General features: G+C 42.4%; 2 protein-coding genes across 3 annotated transcripts in view; one reads left to right on the forward strand and one right to left on the reverse strand.

The window, feature by feature from the left end:
• Nucleotides 1–8,146: 8,146 nt before the first annotated feature.
• LOC310902322 (uncharacterized protein) overlaps nucleotides 8,147–23,185 on the forward strand; it is a gene marked incomplete at its 3' end in the record, with an annotated part of 38,876 nt that continues 23,837 nt past the window's right edge. The window contains exons 1-2 of the mRNA XM_083843678.1: nucleotides 8,147–9,378; nucleotides 12,805–12,939. Coding sequence (XP_083699804.1) covers nucleotides 9,373–9,378; nucleotides 12,805–12,939 — 141 coding nt within the window. The 5' untranslated portion in view covers nucleotides 8,147–9,372. The remainder of the gene's footprint in view (nucleotides 9,379–12,804; nucleotides 12,940–23,185) is intronic.
• Nucleotides 17,529–21,900, reverse strand: PPP1R3C (protein phosphatase 1 regulatory subunit 3C). 2 transcript variants are annotated; one of them, XM_083843628.1, is made up of 2 exons: nucleotides 21,744–21,900; nucleotides 17,529–20,097 (listed from the first exon to the last, which is right to left on the reverse strand). In XM_083843628.1, the coding sequence occupies exons 1-2, from the start codon at nucleotides 21,755–21,757 to the stop codon at nucleotides 19,152–19,154; spliced, it is 960 nt and encodes a 319-aa protein (XP_083699754.1). In that variant the 5' UTR covers nucleotides 21,758–21,900; the 3' UTR covers nucleotides 17,529–19,151. The 2 variants fall into 2 exon arrangements, with proteins under 2 accessions (XP_083699754.1, XP_083699755.1); XM_083843629.1 differs by having other exon boundaries at nucleotides 21,623–21,891.

Here is a 23,185-nt window from a genome sequence, read left to right on the forward strand (position 1 = left end):
TGGTGCATTGTCTTGTGATTTTATTCCACAGCAGAATTTGATGGGAAGGGGAAACTCTTTCCCCGTCCTGAAAGCAGCAGCACGTGATTTGTTTCTGTGTTGGCAACTATATCTTCAAAGATCAGGGAACTGAAACCTTCCTGGAAGTCAGTATAAAGGCCTAATGCAAAGCACTGCAATGCTACTCATTTCGTCAGCTGTCAGGGAAGTCCTTGTCGTCAGCTGTGACGTGCTTCAATTAGAAACTCTGCTTAGGAAGAGACGTGCTCTTTAGACTGCAGGGCTGGTTCCCACCACTTACAAGGACATCTCTTGTTGCTAGGTTTTAACCAGGCATGCAAGGAGTAACATAAATTATTGCTTTATATGCTATTACTGGAAGGAAGGCAACTCAGAAAATAAGAAAGGTATTGTGATAACAGAAAAGGACATTTCAGGATCTGAAACATAAGGATCTGACCTGGAACAGGGGCAGCAGATACATGGTCTCATCCTTGCCACTGAGCAAAGTCCTAGGTGCGCTTGGGAGATGCTCAGTATTCTGCATTGCATCTTCCCGATTTCCTTCCTCAAAGCTTGCAGAACCACTGACACATAATTCTCCTAGGTAACCTCTCTAATGACGTTCAGTAACAGGGATAAAATGAAAGAAGAGCAGAGGGGAAATGTAGAGCACCCAGAATCACTGGAGTGATAGTAATTGAACAAGAGCAGGTGCAAGAGCCGCTTCTAAAAAAGCAACAATTGATCTCCAAAACACAGAAGGGTTTTGTTCAGGCCTGAAGTATTTCTGTGTGTCTTATCTCCCTTAGTAGCTGCTAGCTTTTTCCTCCACAGGTTCTTTTGTGATGTCCCAGGGAGGAGATTTCAATGCTATTATCAGTGCTAGCCATTTCTCTAGGTGCCGCGCAGTAGTCAGTCCTCACACAGTCAACACAGTAAAAGCTGGTTCTCAGACGTGCTTCCTCTGTACTTGCACTTTTTTTTCTCTGCTGTTCATGAGAGATTTGCTGATATTAATCCCATTTTAAGAAAAGAATCTGAACAAGTCTATGTGTAAAAAATCCAGAAATCTCCATGTTTTCTGATGGCCTTGAGACTCAACTCATTTAGTTCTTCTAGAGGCTACAGCAAAAGAAAATGAACTCTGAAAGAAAGCGAAATGAAGCTTTATTTATTTGGTCATGGTTCAGCTCTACCCATAGCACAATGGAGCCCTTCTCTCCAGGGCTGACTAATATCCACATAATAGCAAGCAGTCTTGCAGAGAGCTGTGCAGTAGCACAGTGGCACCAGCAAGTCTTGGCAGGGTTTACTAATAAGCAAAGGGAGAGAAATATGAGAAATGCAGCTTGTGGCAAAAGAAGCTGCAAGAGATCAAACGGAAACAAGATGAAGATTAAATTAATATAGTCAGAAACATTTGAAAATTGCGTGGGTGTTATCAAAAGGAGAAACAGCTTTAAAAAGGAACACAAGAAAATGAAAAGGCAGCACACAAAAAAAACAGTGAGTTAGCAAAGGGTGGACTGAATTAGCTGTGTACACAAAGCCTCTGCCAGAGGAGGAAAAGAGCAGAATGCAATGTTCTTTCTGGTCAGATTCAGTCTAGAATGGTATTGCAGCAGCACGCACAGATAAATAAATTTGGACTAGATTCAGTGGCTGCAAAGAGAATACAAGGTGATGAGCTGTAATTTAATTTAACGCTGAGACTCGATAAGCTCAGCAACTTTCTCTGTAGGATCCAGTAACTGCTGTCTGCAGAAAATGGCACAAAGTGAATCTCAGTAATCTGAAGCACACACAGTTCATCTGGCTTTGAGAAATGGTCAGTAACTGATACCAGACTGGGAATCATGCTGACCGCGAGGTGTTTTATTTATAGTCAAATAATTCTATTTACAATGCTTGAATTGTAATTAAAGATGCACTTTTTTCATGACTCCAGAAAATCTCACAAGTAATTTCATAGTCGTTTTGTTAGAGGAAATTGGGCAAACAATTTTCAGTTTTTACAAAAGTCGTGGAACAAACCACCATCAGAAATAATGATCAATGTACTAAGAAGGGGACTTGGGAAAAATATCTGCACGTTTCACCAGTAAAACCTGAAGCAAAGCTATGATCTACAGTCACTTTTTCATTACTAATGTGATAAGTGTAAGAATTAAAATGCCGAAAGTAATATATTTTCAGGGAAAAAAAAATCCACCAGGCTGAAAGAGACAAGAAAAGATTTGCTAGGCTAATTTTAGCAATCCTGGATTACTTATTAAGAGCCAGGCACTCTGGACATGGCTGAGCAGGGCATGTTCTCTATTGCAGCTCTGTGAAACCCTAACCCTCTACCATACAGCCAGTGGTAACAGATGCTTCTAAGCGAATTTGCAATATGGCTGTTGACTTTTTGGCTGTAGAAACTACAATGCTCATGTTACCTGGAAGAATCCTACCCACCACAACTTGACAGGAATTATATATACTTTCAAATAATTACAGGATGCTTTATGAATGTATAGTTAAACTGAGAATAAAGAAGGGTCTGCTTTTCGTGTAGTGAAACCAATGCACCTGCAAACAGTGTGTTTACACATAGATGACACAGTTGAACAGAAGAGACAGGTGACATTTCAACATAATTTTACCGTACTAGTGTTGAATTGAACAGTTTGCAAGTGTCACACACATACAGCAGCAAATTCCATATTTCTCTGTTTTGACAGATATTCATGTGTACATAAGGGCATGTAAGCTATTGCTGTCAGAGTATCTGTGTTTTTAGTAAGGCATTTAAAAAGCAGACTTGAAAGAAAAACAAACTAAAGTGCTCTTAAATTTTCTGCCCCGAACAATTGTTAAGTATGGACCATTTCAGCCAGCTTACCAGTCTATGCACAGGGATGTCTCCTATCACAAAATTCAGAAAGATCCAGAATTACACAAAGCAACAATATTTTAAAGTAGAGGGAGATGCAAAATGAGTTCTGTATTTCAAAATCCTCAAGAGGAAGGTATTAAGCAAATGCGCACACTAAAAAATCACTAATTTTTGAATGATTATAAATACTTAGACCAGACAGACCATAAACAGAGCCTTAGTGGATATGCTCTCTTTATATAAATCCCTCTTAACTTAGAAAATAGTGATAGACTGAGACAGCCATACACAACAAACAAAAACAAAACAGTTTTGAGAAAACTGCTATACAAACTCACTCCCTTCATACAGCTTTCAGCTTTTGTTCCTAAGGCTACTCGAAAGAGTTACCTGCTATGTTGTTTTGTTTAGTTTTACACATCTATTTAGTCTGAGGTCTAATGCTGGAAACTTTGCTGAGGCCCAGATACTACTACCGCTGGAAGCATGCAGGTAGGTCCTTTCAGCCCTGCACCGATTCACACAACGGGATCCCGCCGGCAAGTGCGAGTCCAGCCGCAGGAGCAGGGCTTCCCTGTCTGCAGCAGGGGCCATGCACTGTCATGGGCTTGGCACACTGGGCTGCCATCCTCATGAGGTGTTGCTGCAACATAAACCAAACTACATATTTATAGAAGTAAACAGTATTTGAAGTGTCCATGCTTTGAAAGCACTTTGCCACTAAGACTGTTGTTCTGTGATTATCTCAGTTTGAACTGCTGAAAATTAACCCAGCAACAAATGTATGCATTTTGTAGCTGGATCTGTGTCCTGCTCCGGTTCACCCACCAGTCACATAGGCAGAAGGAGGGTCTAAGAAAAGGGAATAAGCATAGGCAAAGGAGGAGGGCAGGGGAAATTTTTGGTGGCGCTTTGAGCTTCTGAAAAAAAGTTGTACTAGAAATTATTTCTCTAAAGTTTTTTGAAATTTGATGTTGGTCTTTGGCCATGCAAGTCTCATTTTCTGGTCAGCACACCTGGAAATGTGTACCATACATGGACTTTAATTACACCCTGTCTATTTGTGACCAGTTTCAAAGTCAGGGTATGGGGAATAAGGGAGTACCTGAGTTTTACCATCTGCACCCAAGCCACTAGCAGTAATGGCACAGCATTTCTCAGTTATGAGGCCATGTTCCCCAAAAAACAGTATTATTTATCTAACATTTCCCATCCTGCAGCATAAAGTGGGAACCAAGTTTACCAAAAACCATGCTAATGAGAAGCTACTTGCCAAGGTGCCATACCACATTAAGATGGCAGAGCATTTGATACGCTTGCATTACTGTACTTTTTTTTTTTTCCCCGAGTTTGAGCCAAATTTCTTGAAATGAAAGCAATTTCATAGAGAATGACAAGGCACAGTAAGAGGAACAGCAGCTGAGGGCTGTCATTGCACAAACACCATTATGGTAGCTAGTTTTAGTTACACAGATTGTGGGAAAGGGCAGCTCTTCTGGAAATGTTTTTAAACTTTTGTGATGGGGGCAGTGTGACTGAGCTACAATGAGATCTGCATTTTCTTCCTGATATTCTGATATCCAAATTAGGTTGAACTGTCCTTGGTCGTGTTCTGTGCCTTAGTATTATAATAGTTTAACAACATTCCTAGCAAATTTACTTTGTTAATGAAAATAAACCCAAACTCCTGAGAACATGTTGGGCTTGGTGGTTTGTTGAATCTGTGTTTTTATCAGAATGTTTATTTTGGTGCTTTGCCCATCTGCTAGACTGCTCTTAATACTTTTTAACTTCGTTGCTCATTTGTTACTGTTCTGCACATAAATCAATGATGGCATCGTATCATTTTGACTGTGACTTTTTCTAAATATATCTGGTCTATATGGGATAAGTTCAAGCCAGTGGGTGGAATAATGAATTCTTGAGAGAACTACCCAGAGAGATGTTTCTCAAAAAATAATGAAGCTAGCACAGGGTCATACAGAAGTGCTTCACGGAATGCTGCTATCTCACAGGCCATTTCTTGATTTTCCTCTCTAGAAAACAAATCTTTCTTATGACGTAGCACTTGCTCTTCACGTGAATTCACTCCATTAATAAAAGCAAAAAAAAGCAGAACACCAAAAATGTGCATCTGGTGTTCAAAGGATAGGAGGGTGGACTTCCATATAGAGAGGTTAAGGATATGTTGGGCAATTTTTCAGAAGGGGAGAGAACATAAGGGAGATCTAGAGCTCCCACAGTGTCTACAATGGATTTCAAAATTGATTCTGCTTTGCCACAGAAGCTTGCTATCTCCATTTATGTGTTGCCATCTCTTGCAAAAAAAAAAAAAAAAAAATCTTTGGCAGGCTTTTGGTCTGTGACCTCTACCAATGACTCATTTCCCTCATTCCCAGCTTGAGTCTGCTAAACTGACAGCCCCAGCGTGTCAGCTATGCAATGATATCTTGTGTTGGTGAGAAGATTACGTAGGATGGATGGGTTAGATGTAGCTGTGCTTGCTGCAGTGAAGAAAGATTGTAGCCTAGGCCATTAGTGTAGGCTCTTTCTTCTGTTTGTGGTCTTCCAAGGAGCGTTGTCTCAAGAAACATGGGAAAACTTGGAACTCTGTCTGCAGAAATTTGGCTTTTTTTCTTTTTCTTTTCTTTTTCTTTTTCTTTTTTTTTTTTTTCCTTACCTGTCTATGGTTTGCAGGTTGAAATCAAATTGTAGTATTAAGCACAAAAGATACCTCCTAGCTCTAAAAATGTGAGATTGAAATCTGACTTGGGTATGTGGAGTCTTTTCCTCATGGAAATGAAGCTGAGGACAGTGCTTTTAGTGCAGTTCAGCAAGAAAAACCTCCCACTGAGACAGCTGCTGGGCTGGGGGTAGGGAAAGATGCCTAAGACTGACACTTCTGTCATTTCTCTTGGCTCTTAGATTTAGTTGTTGATGCTTGGTTTTGTTTTGTTTTGTTGTTTGTAAAGACTCTTCTGGCATTTGTGAGAGATTAGATGTGACTGTCAGATCCCAGAGGCACCCAGAGTACAAAGGGCAGACTGCAAGGCCTCAGGCCCATCATTTTCTGAAGATTTAAGGCTAAAAATTCATGTGTCTTCTGACCCTGCAAAAAGTTTAAATTTTGGTTTCTCCTCATGCTCTTCATACCTCAGCTTCCAAGCCCACAGTCTGAACTTGCATATTTTGGGCACCCACGGTTTTTGTACTGTAAAGGGGCTTTGCAGAAGACCTGTCCCCTGCTTTCCTCCTTTCTGTGAACTCCCTGCAGCCTCACCTAGCCATGGTGCCTAATGGTCTCACCTGCTGTGTTCTACTGTGTAGGCCCAAGTAAGGCTGGGACTCGGGCTGACCTCTGGAAAGGTCTGGAGGGCAAGCTAGATGGTCAGAAATGTCCCCAAAGTGCTCTATGCACCAACTGCCCCATAACTTCAGAGCAGCCCACTGCTGCTCAAAGCAGCTCCTCACCTACCTGAGTTGTTATGCTGGAGCCAAATCCAGAAGGCACAAAGCTGACTTAGTCTACGTCTATCTTCCTTCAGCCTCCCTGAAAATCTCCGGGAAAGTAAGTGGAGTACAGCCATCTGCCTGAGATATAATTTCTTCCTCCTAACCTGATGTTCTTCTAAGCTTACTGTTCAATTATTCAAGATAAAGATGAGGTGGGATAACCTAGATAAAACAAAAGAATCATTATATAAAACATATGTAAATTAGGCTATAAGAACATACTGAGTGTGTTCACCTTTGCCATCAGCTCTAAAGAGAAGAAGAATAGCTTTTAAAAAAGTAGGAAAAGTTGTGTCTGAGGTGAGCATAAAATGTTTTCTATTACGAGCTCCCTAACAGAGGCAACAGACGAAGGTAGGGCCTGAATAATCCACAGCTTGGGTAAGTGTATGTACCTTTCAAATGATGTTCCATTCTTAAATTAAAAAGAAAGCATTGTTCATTGAAAATGAAGCTGGAACATCGCTTAATAATGAAGTGTAGGGCTGTTGAGGGATCTCCTTGGAAACTTGATAGTTGTCTTCGCGGTACTGCCTGATGAAGTGATTTTATGAGTATACATTTTGCTACATCAGCATCACCAAAATCAGAATAACACGACTATGCATTATTCCTAATTAGGGAAAATATTTTTGTGGCATCTTGACTACATTTAGAACAAGGTATTTATAAATAGAGTTTGGAGAAGTGTAGAGTATATTTCTAGACATTGTTAAATGCTCACTGAAACTATACATACTCACAAAATATCTTTTTACATAGAAGAACTGTTTAAGATCTGTTTAAGAGCTCTGTAGAGCCTTTTAAAGAAATTAGCTGCTTTTTTTTTTTTGAATATGCAAATACTGTTTGCATTTCAGAGAGGGAATCTGCAATTTTCTCCATGAAAATCAATTTCCTCTGAGTACATACAAGTTATCTATGAATCCCCTTTATCTCTTTAGCTGCTACCTCAAGTATTATCGGGGCATACGCTAATCTTATTATGAATTCACCTTTCTTTTGGAAATGAAGGGAGGACCAGAGGTCAAATGACAGATCCCTCTTTGAAATCCAGTGGAATATCCAGTATTTAACAACAATGGGAATCATGAAAGGAGATATGTAGGTTTTAATTCAGACTTTAACTAAAAGAATCAAAAGGGGAAAAAACAAAAGTCTAACAAGGCATTTGGCAGTGCTGCGGTGAGTGAATTTTTCAAAGTACGATTAAGTAAATTGCAAAATAAGTTATTGAGAGGAGCAAGGCTTGACATACACTTTCACATTGGCTGACCTGAATGGTTTCCATAACCATGTAGATTTTATGGAGGTAGTTTTGAAATGCTTTATTTCCCCTTCGGAAGAGCACAAGCAGTCTCAATTTTGAATTTAGGAAAAAAAAAATTATTGCATGATGGAGATTCAGCTACAGGCTTAGGAGCCTACTGTTTGTTCTCACATGTGACATGATCACTGCAGTCATTCTTCTCTCCTCTTTCTCTGTTCAGCATTCAGATGGTCTCTTAAGTTTACATTAAAAAATTCAGTGCTTTTCTTCTGACATGCCTTCAAAATATTGTCAGCATTAGAGAAAATATTTGCAGAATGTAGCATCTTTATACTAAGTAAACAAATAATGAATTGCAATTCTGTAAAATTAGAACATCCATAAAAATACTGCCTTTATTAGCTACTGCAAATGCTGTTCAGGGTATTACACAAAACATATTTAGGAGATAAGGAAAGATTATCCACTTGGCCTTATAAAGCACTGAGAGGACAACATGTCATTGCTGTAAAATACTTGATAGGCAAAATATGTTAAGCATTTTGTTCTTTAAACAGGCCACAAATTGAAATGAGTTTCTTGGTTTCATGGTGGCCCTTTACTGATTTGTCCCATACAAAATACCGCATAATCAGTAGGCTTTGCTGTGAAAGGTAGACGAGCAGGGGAAGGTATGGACAGACAGGGTCAGCGTGCTGGCAAGGCTGCAGGCTCCCGGGCACAGCAGACCAGGCTTCTGTGTGTGTGTCAGTTCAGTGATGTTCCACCCTCAGTCGCATAAACAGCTACACGCATCCATACCATTTCAAAAGTAATTAGAAGTAGTTAAATCTTGGAAGAAATGTCTTTGACTGTAGTTTACACGGCTAATTACTGTAATTTATAACAAACGTTAAATAAGCTAATCACACAATTAACTGCTGGTTCCTTTTACAATACTGGTATCCAGTGCTGTTTTGCTCTTGTTTTAATGGATGTGGCAGTGTAATCCTGCAGTGGATTCACTGAATACATCCAATCTGTTTTGTTCAGACAGCAGATTTTAACTCTGCAGTTAGACTGACATCAGCACGGCACAGCTCTGTGATACCTTCTTGGCCATCTGCCTCCATCTCCTTCAGAGCAAGTAATAAGCCAGAAACACATGAGAACTGGCAGTGATTAAAAAGACAGAACAACTGGAGAATAAGGTTTAATTGCTAGTCCTTCAGTTGTGCCAGGATAATACTATGAGCACTGACTCATCAGAATCAACTGATTTCTGACTACAGTGCTGTGTTTTTTGAGAAACAGGAGAAGAATATTTGAAAGGGTAGGCAAATGTGAAATTGCTCATAGCATTTAGGTACCATCCTGCCCTTCTACAGTGCTTTGATTTGCAGTCTGTAAGTATAATGGGACAGCGTATTTCAGGCTACCACGGAAAACCTTTAGGATCTCTCTATTACACGATGGCCTGTGATTGTGCAGCCTGGAGCTGATGACTCAGGTGCAATGACTTCCAGTGTGAAATTGCTAATGAGGTGTTTTGCTGAATCACCTTCAACTCCATCCCCACTGACTTTCCTACTGCTGAAGTGTAATTAGTGCTGACTCACAGTAGCACATACAGCCTGTGAATTTCAGGCAGGATATAAGGTGAGAACGGAGCCTTTGCAAGTATGGGAATTTGGGAAGTGTGAGAGAAAATATTGTGTGAAGCCCAGGAATGGAGGTAAGCAAGGTGGCAGAACTGCTGTTGTCTGATGTGGCAATAAAAGGAAGGGCCTATCTGAGAAAAACGCAAACTATTTGCAGCGTGTTTGGAGTAGGGTGGGAAATCCAGCTGTTTTGTCCAGGCATGAAAATCAAAAGTAGATCCTCCTACTCCAGAAGCAGTCTCTGCACTGAAAATATATTTGCTAATTATGTTTGAAATACTCAGCTGGCCCGCAAAAATCAGGAAAAGGAGTGAAAAGGTTTAGGTCAGCCAAATATTTGTTTTAGATCAGCCAACCCTTCACACCTCTATCTTCTGCTCCACTTCTTGCTACAGTAAATTCAAATCTGATTTTCAGCTCTGGCCTTTGCTGAATGAAAAGAGTAAAAATCCTGTGAAAATAGAGAGGGATAAAAATGCATCTATTTCTCAGTTACATTTCCAAATCAGCAAAATAAGCCGGAGGTTTTCAGTGCTCATCTCCCTATCAGTGGTCCATCTGTCAAACTGAAGAGTAAAATAGATGTTTAAGAGGAAGCAGATGCTGGCAGCACAACTATTTCAGCGTCTCCTTAGAGCAGAGGAACGTTTTCTTTAACAGACTGGGCTGCAGCTGCAGCACAGCCCTCACTGACCCAGCCATCCCCTAACCCGTGTCTGGTGCTTGGCAGCCAGCGTGGGAAGTAAGGAACTCGTGGCAAGCATTAAGGACCGGATGGTGGAAAGCATCCAGGGACTCCAGTCCACGTTCTTTTATTTTTCCTTTTTGTACTGCTTGCCAGTTTGGGAGGCCGTCACACACGTCCCCAATTTATTGAAGGACGGAGACACTTAATTTGAGCCATTATACAAAGAGAAATCCACGCTGTCTGGGGAAACAATATTTCCGTAGGCTTATGGTGTTGAAAAGGAGTGCCCATTGGAGAACAACAGCTTAGCAGAGATGCTTGAACATAATGGCCAGAGTCACTCCTGCAGGACTGGCAGTAGTTCAGGAGGAATCACCCTACAGCAGCAATGTCAAACCAAGCTTATTGTGTAGTCACAAAACCAGCAAGCTCACAGTAATATCAAAGATTAGTTGCAGGAGGTTGGAATTAAAAAAAAAAAAAAATCAATTGAAAAAAATGCATTGCAAACAACTTTGCAGAGCTGTCTCTATAAAGGAGCACAAACAAACACACAAAATACTGCAGAGGCTCCCATATTGTTATGCACAAACTTGTGACCCAGAGCAGGAAAGGCAAGAAGTTGCTCTGACAAAAATTAAAACCATGGATGAAAATATGACCATTACTGTCTCAAGATTATTTTAAACCTGTGACAAATGTCTCTGTGGCACCTAAATGACAGGTTCCATGCTAGTGAATTACACTGCTCTATTTATCAAAAGAGCAGTATAAAAACAAGGGGAAAATATTAGGAACTAATTCTGGTTTTCAGTCTTGCAGGAAAGGTGGTAGCCCTGCTGTCTGAGCAGATCTTCAGGAGTATGATGGGAGAGTATTCCTGTAAGTACAGCTTTAATAACTGTGCCTTGAGGGTTTAAAAAAAACCTTGTAAACAAGAAGTGGAGAAACAAAAGAATGGTGTCTGAAAAACTTCCCTTAGACACTTCTGAAAGTGACTGCTGAAGCAGTTAATAATGTTGCATTCAGGGTGGAGAAAATGTACTTCCCATTCTCTTCATAGTTTTTAAGTTTCTTAACTTTGTGCATCAGGATTATCTAGTGAGAACCTGTTACTGGACTTTCTTCGACCAAACCACTTTGACTGCTAAGAACTGCCATTATCAGTCAAGCTATAATCCAGTCCAAAACAAAAACTTTTTCTGCTCGTCTCCTGAAATAACATTTCGGCAGGTTTCTGTTCCAGATAACACAGCCTCCCTGTCCTCCAGTCGGTCCTGAAGCTCTTGGGGGGACATCACTTCCCTCCCCTTGGGTTGCCACCGTCCCACAGTGGCTCTGTGGCCTGGGCGCCTGCCTGGAGCCAGTAGGAGCATGATGTGAGCTCTAATATCTGACTAGTAAGGTGTGATTGCTGAAACAGGCTTTGTCTCTCCTTTTCCCCCCCTCTCTCTCTCTGAATCATGACTGAAGTGCAGGGAGGAGAAATCCAGCACAGCCTCCACATTCAGTTAGCTGCTTGAGGCTATGACTACACAGCACCTGAAAGTGCACTTGCCCGGAGTGTACGTCTGTGGCATTTGTGTGACATTTTATATTTAAGTAGTAGCATATTTTTCACTGGTTAGAATAAAATGCAATGGTATTTATGTAACTGATCTTGAAAATAAGAGGGTATAATATTTGACATTTGTGGTCCACTGAAAATATCAAAATACTATGTTTTCTCTAACGAAAAATTCTACCTAGTAATTCTAGCTAGAGCTTGACTAAGTCAAGTTCTTTAGTCAAGTTGCTCATGGATTTTGAAACAGAGGCTGAGTCTCCACTCATGGTCCGCAGAGACTGGGTTACCCCATCACTCTCTTCCAGCTGAGTAGGCCCCGCAGTTATCTAGAAACACCTTGCACCTCCATCGGTTCTCTCTTCCTCTAATAACATCTATGCTGCACTCAGCACAGCCCCAGGGGGTTCCTAAAACCTCTTGTCTGCTAACATTCAAGCTGTCATGGAAAGCATGGGAATCAGGGGCCGTGTTTCTTTGTCTGTTGTTGGGGGAGCAGATTGCTAACCAGCTGTGGTGGCCCCAGTCATCAGCCAGTGGTATCAGCCACACACTCCTTCTTCCCTCCTCTGCCTGGGAATTTAATTAAACTCCTCCTAAATTAATATCTTGACATCTCACAGCACCTGCAAAGAATCTCACAAGTGAATATTGCTCTGCCAGTCTCTTGACTTATATAAGAGAAGATGTAAATTGAGGATTTTTTCTAGAGGGAAAGTAAGCCTTTATTTACCTTCTTTCTTTTCTACAAAGAAACAGGCAGATGCTCCTGGGACATCTCTGAGATACCCAAAATTCATAAATATCCAGTATTTTCTCTACTGTTTTCTTCAGCAATGCCTTGGACTCTTGGTTTCACTTGAGCCAATGTAAAAATTTGGACAGCTGGTCCCGGTACCTCTAGGATTCTGAGATAAGGGCCTGTGAAAAGTCCCTTTTATTTTTCTCAGCAGAGGAGAGGTTTGATTTTGGAGGAGAATGAACGTCATTCAGTTATTCAGCAAATAATGACCATATGTGCCATACAATCAGAATTTGCTAGTCCCATTTTCTCAGCTGCTGCTAATGCAGCACTCAGCAGTATCCCACCACTCCCAGGCCGACATAAGGCCCATACAAGATTGACTTCAACAATAACGCCTATCCCTTAAACATCATCTTCATCTCCTGCTGGAGGGATTGTTTTTTGGGTTTTGTCCTGAAAACCTATGAGTTCTCCTAACTCTTCCTATCTTATTTTCTGGGAAGAGCGTTTCCATCTGCAGAGCGTACCTGTATAATGGGATTTTATACTGCCCTGGTGTCCTTCCTGAAGAAGATGACCATGGACCTCTGAAAGTCCAACGATTTGGACACCAATATTCTTCCAGAAGACAGCACCAGGTAGGAAACATTATAGCCTGGTATATCTTACAGCCATAGCCTGATAGAAAAAAACAAAACAAAACATAGTAATAGGAAGAATGGCTTGGGAGTTAATGTTCTGTGGCTTCCCCATGCAGAGTGAAGGGTGAATGGTTTTGCTGGTGCAGCTGCTGAGGCTGTAGTTACAGACAGGGGGCCACGTGCTGGTCTTGACTCTGCATGTCTGAGGGCAAAAAGGAGGGTGTTCTGAAGAACAATGAAGTTGGGCAGAATACTTGATGAGCTCTTCTGTCACTCACCTTTGCTGAACCTGGATGGAGTGTTTGAAGGGTATCAGTATCTGACGTATGATTGTCAACTGAACACAAAATTACCTTTAGTTGTACGCATCCAATTCTGCAGCTCCTGCATGTTTCTACACTGTGTAGTCTTAGCATCTTATGGGTGGGGGGAGATCAGTCAGTGGCTGTCACTGTAAGGAGCAGTGATAGGCTGAGCTATTTTCCTGGGGCCAGTGGGTTCACTTGAGGGCTCAGAGTAAAGTTGAAGAGGTCTGTGCAGTAACACAGTATCCTTGACCTGACCTGACTGATGCAGGTAGTTGTTCTTGACATCACAATTTCCTGGACTTGACTTCATGCTTAACTGTAGCTGTGTCTGTGATTCAGGGAAGGGCTTACCTATGGCAGGAGATGTGCTGCGTGAAAGTTTTTGTTCTACACTCTCTGCAAGAGAGGGAAATTGTTGTATTGGTCATGTTGCCACCTAGTTGAGAGGACTGTGACACCAGTGTCATGTTGCTGCAGTACAAGGTGCAAAATGCTGCAAGGCTGACAGCATCTGAAATACTACAATGGCCTGAAACATGAAGAGATGGTAGGGGTGTTTCTCCATTAATCCCTTGGAAGCAAATAATTTAGTTTTTCAAGGGTTGCAATTCTTCTTTTGCAGTAAACTGTAGACCAACTTTGCTCTTGCAGACTTCTACTTTCTGGTGTACTATGTTTGTGTAAGTACTCATTCCTTTCCACTGAATCAGTTCTGGCTGCTAACATCTTGTAACCCTAACCTTCATGACAGTTACTCCTGTCAGAAAGTCCAGGCTTGAACTGTTGAGAAACCTCACGCTTTCTCCTTCTCTCAAAGGAAGCTAAGGATGTAACACATGTACAAGTAGCCTGCTCTACTTTCAGTACGCTGCAATGCCTCCAGTGTTTTACAAAGTTATCAGGAACCAAGTTAGACCCCAGCACTGTGTTCATGCTTTGCCTGAGCAGATTTACCTGTGGCATTTTCTACCTTACAGTTCAAAAGATGCACTCAGTCAGATCAGCAGTGGGCCACCCGCAGTGAACACTGCACAAGTAGAAGTCAGTCTGCCTTTTATGGATGAAATTTGTCCCTGAAACAGAAAATACCATTCTTTCTTCAGAAGATACGAAATCTACCCATCTTAGTGACTGGTCCAGAAAGGAGAGTCAGAAGTGGTTTGTGACATAGGGTGGAGAAGCACAAAAATATGGATGTTTTTAATGGAGGGAATTACATGAATAAATTGTTCAGTGAACTGCATCACTGATTCAATCTGCCCAGCTGTCACAAGCTTCAAGGACAGTCTGTCAAGCACTACAGAAATGATGCATATGTTCCCAGGCCTTGTTGTATGAGATGCATGAAGTCACTTGAGCAACGAAAGATGGGTACTGAGCTGTGCTATGTTTTCACTGGTGATATTGAAGACCATGCAGCCAGGCTTTCACCAGAGCTGGTTAAAAGTGTTATTTCTGCCCTAAGGAAGATCCAAAGGCCAGATAGGTACCTTTCCAAACAAGGATGAAAAGCTGAAATATCCCTTTTTCATTAAGTGAAGAATTACATAGCCTAGAGGAGGGAAAGCTGTTACTTCTTCTGAAGCACGTACAGACTATTGCAGAAAGACAGCAATAGTTTTTTCTTGTTGTCTATGCAGAATACAAGTAATTAGGAACTAATTTTAATTAGACTAATACCTCAGGAGCCTCTTTTAAGGTAAGAAGAGGAAAGAATAAATAGAAAGATGTGAAGCCTCCATCACTGAAGGACTGTAAGAGCAGATGAAGCAAATGCCAGTCAGGAATGGCTGCAGTATGGCTGATCCTTGAAACAGGCAGAGAGGCATCTCAAGAGAGGATTTAGGGCAGTCTTACCTCATTTTTATTTTGGCCTTACTGAAACCTTTCACTCATTACTACGTGTCGCATTTTAAAGCTTATAAGTGTCTGAGAGGGATGGGAGTTGTTGCTTTGTATATATGTAATTACCATAAAATTTACCATATTACCATTAATTTACCAAATTTATCATATAAATTATGGTAACTTATTTAGATATAGATATAATTAAAGAAAAAGACATTCACTAATTGCCTGTGAAAATTATAATTATGTTCTCAGGAAATGCTGAGATGCTGATCTTTGAGGGTGACAGGTCTTCATTAATATGAAACACTGGCAAATTTCAAATTAATTTTTCCATGGTAAGACTAGGCCAAGATTCACAAAAAGAAGTACTGTTATTTAGAACAACTTGAAACACTTATGTTCAAAGAATAAAATCTCTTAAATACTGTGCCACCCATATATTATAACTGAAAGTCAGACACCTCAGACCTCCTTAGCTAACGGAGGGAATCCAGTCATTCACCGTCACCTTAGTGGTGAAAATGTAAATCGATGATGCAGCTGGGAAAATGACTTCTGAAGAGAACAAGATGATGCAATAGGTCTGCAAGCTCTGTTTCAGGGACTACACCTGCTTTCTATCTTTAGTTTTTGCATACAGTCTCTCTCAAAGAGCATCCTCCAAGATGCGTGTTTGAATTCCCTAGGCTAAGCCAATTTTCCAAGGATGACTTTGCTTTTCTCTGCTTCTGACAAACGCATTTCTAAAACTAATATATTTTAGTGAATACACCTTAACGTTGCTAACATGTTCCTGCAGGGCCTATTAACTTTCTGGTCAATGTGAGTGTTAGTGATATGTACGAGCTCTGTTTTAAATGAGGAAGAAGTGAAACTGCACTGCTTTAGTACGGAGTGGAGAAACAGGGAGTTCTTTGCTCTCTTGTCTGGGGCAGGGCTTTGGAGCTGCTTTGCTTCTCTTTTGCGGCAAAGCATTGCCTCTCCACTGGGCAAATATGATCTTGCAAAGCAACTTTGCAAAGCAGCAGGCTTATAGCTAAACCTTGTTTAAAGGAAGTTGTTTTCTCATATTATAAGGTGATTTATGTCTCAGTCAAGAGAAGGACAAGTAAGCGTTTTCTGTTGAGATGGCTGGTCATGAAACTTGGCAGGAGGAGAAAAAATGCTGCTTTTCCTCATAGTGGAAGGCTTTTGCTCCACCCAGTAACCTTGCATCTGTTTTGCTTCAGTGAAGTCTGACATTGAGACCAAGGAGCCTTTAAGCCACTCGTTACAAATCCCTCTTGAGCTTACTTTTCTAGAGCAGGGAGCTGATGGTGCAGTGTGTATCATGGCCCAAGTGCTCCTAAACATAAAGACACTGAGTTATTTACTAAGTACTATATTGCTTTTTTAGTAGAGTTTGAGGTTGGTAGACAGAGCTGGGGAAAGGACAGTTCTGCATCCAGTGCAGGCTTTGCAATGTAGAAGCTTGAAGTTCATTCCCCACTTCAGAAACGTTGTCAGAGCCTTGCTGCCTTTCATCTTTCTGGAATTGCTTTTCATAATTAAAACTAGATTTCTTGCTGACATTGTCTATAACAGATTGAACTAGACTGGATCTTGTCACTGAATTTCCTTATTGTGTTGGGAAATCCCATGTAAAGCATCTGGTGCGTGACCAGCATTGGTTAGCCTGTCCTTGCTCTATGCTAGGAGCAGTAGCAGTGTGCCAAACCCCTCTGTCCTCTGGGGACTTGGGGCCCAACACACTTTTCTCTATTCTAAATAATTGCAAGGCAAGGTCCACACAGCAGTGTCAAAGGTGGACTGGCTCACATGCAGACATGTTATTTTCCAGCACGTTTTTTGGTACTGATAGCAATTGATCTGGTTCCCAAGCACTAGCAGAGAAAAAAGGCAAAATGTCCCACGCCCCCAGATAGCAGCATAGCTGCAGGGACAGCATAGTGAGCTAAGTACCAGGTGAATGCAAGCCAGAAGACATCAAGTGCTGCTCTCTAGATGCATCTGTGTATGCATTGTGTATGCTATAGTTCAGCAGTAAGTCTGGCCATCAGATTGAGCCAGACTCCTGCCAGACAAACTCACCCACAGCACAGGAGAATCCTGCATGGGATTTGCCAAACCAACCTATTCTGTTTAAATTTGGTGGGATGCAGTTGTTTCATTTTTTTATTTTTTTTTAACTTACAACTCATAAGTTGTATCAACTTATCATATAATCTATTGATGATATCTTATTTAGTGAAGAGATGAGATTTATCTTCAGGATAACATCAGATGTTGCCCTGAGATACCATACCAGAGCCAGCTTTAGCAATAGCTGGTGGCACAGAACAAACCTGCTGTACCTTAGATCAGAAATGCAGGTGTTTAAAGAAGTTAATGAACTTAGCAGATTGAGTTGACTCATTAAGAACCAGGTATATCAAAATACAATTTATTCTTAAAATGGCTAGTTTACATGTAACAGCATGGGTTACATAGGGAAAAAGTGCAGTTAGTGAAAGAAGCTTATTTCACCTTAGTATACATCTTTTCATTGCATTGCAAGTAGCTTCAGACTCAGGATATTATACTGCTTATCAATGGGAAAAAAACGTGACTTGTATTTTCATGTTAATGCTACTTCAGTACAGTTAAAAGGTGTGCTGGTATTCACACCTGCTGAGCATGTACTGGACAATTTCCCACACAAGTCTTGTATGAAACACAAACCATCTTTACAGTTTGACAATTCAGAAAGCTAAATTACAAGCATACAGATACAAAATATACAGCAGTTTTAAAAAAAAGCTTCGAAAATGAGGTACAATAAAACAGAGCAGTTTTCTATTTATGTGCAAGCCTATATTCATTCTAGAAAACTAGCAGCAACCCTGCTCTTTTAAAGAAATTAGCTTTCACAAAGTGCAGCTAATTCACTGTCTTCAATATGAAGGACCTTGCCTATGTTACACACTTTTGAAAAGTTATCTCTAACTTTGCAATAGGGAGCAGGATACCCAACCATCAGGTGCTGTGAGATCAGATCAGGCAGTGAGTCAAATCATCTAATGCTGCTACAGACTAGGAAGTTTGCAAATCACTTGGTCTGTTCTGTGAACTAACCCTGGTTTCAGCCTTGATTTTTGGCATGTACAGTGGCTTTTTTTAAAAGGCACATTTTTCTGATAACATTAGAAGGTAAACCCTCTGCTTGATAGCTGAGTAGGATGATGAAGGTAGAAGTCAAGGTTAGATTTCATCTCAAATGCAGGATATTTATTATTCACAAGGCCAATGAGGACAGAGATGTCTTCCCTAAGTAGCAGTTACTTCCGCCACTTGCTTTGTGTCACTTTGTGTTCTCCTTTTTATCCTGTAGAACTCTCCCTGGTATTTAGAAGACCAGTTTTGAAAAGTCAACATCAAAACGCTGTTCATCTCCAAGTTATGCAGCACATCTTACCTCTTCCCCTTCTCCCACTTTTCTGTTATCCTCTATAAGTTTCCTAACCCGTGCTGAAGCCACAAATCCTAGCCATGCATCCCTACCTGCCACTGCTACAAGCATGTTGAAGGTCATAGCGAGCCTCTGTCCTGACAGCATCACCTCTTCTCTACTGCACTCCTAACATGTGCAAAATGGTTTGTAGTGTTCTGTTCATGTAACATCCCTGTGTACCCACACACTCATGCACATACACACAGTTGCTACAGCTTGCTAAGATACTGTCACCTTCCATAATTCCTCACAAGAGTCTCTTGCCTAGTGACTCAGGAGAGACAACAGCAGAAAGCAAGCAGCATATACTTAAGCATGCTATTTCTAGAGTAGGTAGCATACACATGGGTTTCATCTTGTTCATCTTTCTTTCCAAGGATAAGTTTTGGCAAAGAACTTCAGTAACATAATATGGTATGACAAATCCCACAAACAACTGAATTTGGATTTGTACAGACAGCCAACAAAACCTGCCAAGTGGTTTTGTCATGTAGTATGTGAACCAGAAAGCTAACACTGTTCTGTCGCCAAATGGAAGAACGCTTCCTAGCTGGTGTCTATCACCAATATGGTGATGAATTTTCAATCCCACCCAAACTCTGCCACTGGGTAAAGAGACCACTGGACAGCCTCGGGCTGCCAAGTTGATCAGGCTCTCTCTCTTGACCTCTCCTTTGAGTTTGAATATCTGTACAGTCTTTCTTGGCAGATGGTATCTGAACTCCATCAGACTTCCACTCTGCGTGGAGAATCTTGTAATTCTGCCCCTCGTTATTGTCCCAGTAGGTATGTTCTCCACTTTGGTAAGAAATGCAAAACTCAATCTTCTCTTGAGAGGAAATGGCAGGAGGCAAGTCAATGGTAAACGAGAAGGTATCATTTTCAGAATCACCATAAACATTGTTCATGTATACACACTCAATGTCCGTGTAAGTCTTCCACGTATCAAAGGTAATTCGAACCTGAACCTTTTTTTCAAAGCTCACATTTTTTACTTTCACAGTGCCCGACAGCACCTTCTCTTGTAGGGTGCAGTTCTCCAGGCAGACCAAGTTCTTCTGCAGGCGGTTCCTGAAGTCCAGGTAGTCAGCTGAGGGCCGAGGGAAACCCAGAATCAAGTTTTTCTCCTCATGTAGCTTTAGGCCAGATGTTATGTTTTCAAGGCCCATGAGGTCAAACTGAAGGTCCCAGCCAGGGTGCTCCTGGAACTCGGAGAAGGTGTGTATTGCCGTCAGGGACAGGCCCTTCGAGTCGGCGAACACAACTCGCTTCTTGGCTCGGGCTGCCGAGTGGTTCCAGTCTGTCTTCTGTGCTTCGGAGTCACGTTTCACATGCAGGCATGGTCTGAGAGGTTTGAATCTGTTAACAAAGTTGTTTCTTTGACAGTCCTCAAGGGGGCTGAGAAAACTCTTCAGTGGTGGTGAATGGGCTAAGCAAATTCTCATGGCCACATCCACAGGCATGATGGAGCTTGGCAAGGGTCTCGGATCCAAGATCTGTATCATTCTGAAATAAGCAGGAAGTGCATTATTATTTGTTACATCAGGGAAATGCTTATGAATGCATATTTGTTTCATCTGCTGTCTTAATTATTCATGGCCTGCTCTTTACACAGCTTTAAATAATGCAGCCTAAATTAAAATTGACAGTTCAAGATAAGGAAATAGAATAAGAATATTCAGTCATTTCTTGCTAGTTCTAAGCTCTTCTGATTCAAACGTAATCTCATTTGTTTCTTCCAAACCTCTGAAAACTGAATTTTAGTGACAGGTAATTAAACATATTTTCTTGAAAATACACAAAAGAACATTCTAGTATCAGAAGAACAGATCTAGCTGCAGTGAAGTGCTCATCCACTTTAAATTTAGTTTCCCTTTTAGAGACTCTGAGCTAGGTCTTAAAATTCCAGCAAGCTGGATCAGCTGCTTCATCTCTGAGCACAGAAAGCACTATATTAAGCAAGTTACCTATTCCATCAGAGTATCGACTGGGATGCTGCATATCATGATGCAGAACCATCACCCTACGGCTTAGAACAATCATAAATGCATTTGTTAGGCAATGTGGTTTTGGTTAATTCAGGTGCACAAAAATGCTGAAGCACCTTCAGAAATATTTTCTATGAGCTACTAACCCAGGTCTAATTAAGAAAGCTAGTTTTCACCGTTAACATTGACTGCTGAGGAAATGGGGAAAAGAATATAGGGAGAGGAGAACTTTATTTATTCACCTCTGTGTGCTCCAAGAACTGTCTTAAAAACATCCTTTATAATCCCTAAAGTCCATGCCTAAACCCTACTGTAAGCATTCTATAAGAATATTACAGCTTTACTTGTAAAGATTTATTCCTAAACCTCTCGCCCAGATGTTGAAAAATCACAATTACTTTGCAAAAACATGGCCCATTCAAAGCCATTTGGCATGAATATTTATGGAAGTGGGGTTCAACTGCAGTACTGATAAAGGATTGATAAAGATCTCTCCTGATAAAGATGCAGTCCTTGCTGGAAACATGGGTTTTTGTTGAGTCATGGGAAGCAAAGGCATTTGCTTTGTCACTTAAATGGCTTTCTCCTTCCCAGTGTTCTCACTGGGGGTCCAAGGCACTGCCAAAAAAAGCAGAATCTGCACTGACCTCTTAATTCTTCTCCTTGCTATTTTTTTTTTTTTTTTGCTATTGTGGCAGTATTTACCATAATAGGTAGGGGAGTACCAACATCAAATTTATCGAGATCTGTTTTGCTTTTAGGAGGAACAGGTCTATTTTCTCCCCATAATTTTCACCACCAGCTCCTTGGGTAAATGCTCCTAAGGTTTTTCAGCATGTAAAAAAAAAAGCACAGCTGAGAAGCCAGGCTGCAAGAAGAGGCAAAGATGATCCCCGAGCTCAAGAGGACGGGGGCTCAGCGGCGTTGACATGCAAAAGCAGCGGTGCTTGTGCAGTGGGAGTCCTCTAAAACCGGAGGAGCGCAGCGCAAGTTTTGAGGTTCCATTCCCCGCAAGGACGAAGCTCGACGTTCCTTCCACCCACCTCTTTGCTCGCTTCCTCCCGCGGGGCCGCGGGCACACGCCGAGAGCACACCCGAGCGCAAGCAGGCGAGGGGGGCGCGCACACACGCGACGTGTGCGGGGAGGGGGCGGGCGGCGCTTACCTGCTGCAGTGCATGGGGCAGCGCGGCCGCCGGCTGCTCTGGAGCCCGCTCGGCGCCGCGCCGCCGCCTTTATGGGGCGCTGGGGCGGCGGGCGGCCCGGGGGCGGCCCGCGGCGGGGCCGTGCGTGCCGGCGGGCCCGCGGCGGGGGGGCGGCTGCCGCCGCTACACGTGGCCGCGCCGTGCGGGCGGGCAGCGCCCCGCAGTGCCGCCCCCGCCGGCCTCCTCTGGTAGTCGTGTGCCGGCCCTGCGGGCCGGGGTGTTAACGTGCCGGCACCTCCTGCTAAATCCAGAGCCCCGGAGTCGTTTCCAAAACTACAGCGCTTGAAATAACTTAGATATTCTGCCCCCCCCCCCCTCCCCAAAGGGCTCGGTGCCCTGCTGCCTAGCCTATTTATGGCCGAAGGCACCGGTTGTATTCAAGGTTCTGGTGTCTCGCTGCAGCGTTTCCAACAGGCAGCCGAGCAGAGCCCTCCGCGCCCCAAATCTGCCAGCCTGACCCAGGCTGCCCTGAGGCCGCCTGGCCCTCTCCTCATCCTCCAGAAAGGAGAGGCAGGAGATAGGGCCTCCCTGGAGCAGCTGGGAGGCAGGCAGCCATTTCAGAGCGGGCTCGCTGAAACACTGGCCCTTTCCACCAGCTTTTTCCTTTTTGCTGCGTGGGCGAAGTGGGTATTGTTTCATCAATGTGGAGCTTCTTCCCATCACTATCAAAAGATATGTTGCCAGGTCCTGAAATCTGTCATCCTGGACTATAACTGCCCTCGTCCTCAGTGGAAAAAGTACTGTAGGACATTTCATTTGAATGGTGCTGCTGGCTGCTCACCTCCCACACAGGGTGGTCTGCTCAGTCTGAAGGTGCTAGAGGCTCTGCTGTACTTCCCACGACGTAGTTATTATCTATTTCTGGAGCAAATGGACAAAAAGTGGCAGAACCCAGCCTCCTCAGCGCTGCCCGTAGCGGAGCCACCACTGCTCGCACCATGCCTCCCAGAAGGCCCACCACGGCACCCACCAGGCCAACAAGGACGTGCAGACAGCCCATCGGCAGCGGCACGTTGCCTTCTGCACGCTTCCTCCTAGAGGCTTCCTCCTCCCAGAGGAGGCTGGCCTTCGAGTCACTGTTCTCCAGAAACCGTGCCCCGGCCGCTGACTGGTTCAGCGAGCCTTCTGTGGCTTTACGGTTTCACTATCACCTTCCTGCTGGCCTGCTCTCTCCCCAGGTCAACTGATGACGTGCAGTCACACAGTACAATGTGATACTGAGTCTGTGAGCTGTAATTTTTAGAGCTCGTAGTTTTTACTGGTAGGCGAGACCATGCACAAATGAATAGCAGGAAGTACTATGTCCTACGTGAAGCAATGGGGGCTTACAGTGATGCACAGATGATTCAGGGTTTTTCTGGCTCATCCAGTTTTTTTTGTTTTTTTTTTTTTTGTTTTTTTTT

The sequence above is a fragment of the Anser anser genome (assembly GCF_964211835.1).
Source record: "Anser anser genome assembly, chromosome: 7".
In the NCBI taxonomy this organism is placed as follows: Eukaryota; Metazoa; Chordata; class Aves; order Anseriformes; family Anatidae; genus Anser; species Anser anser.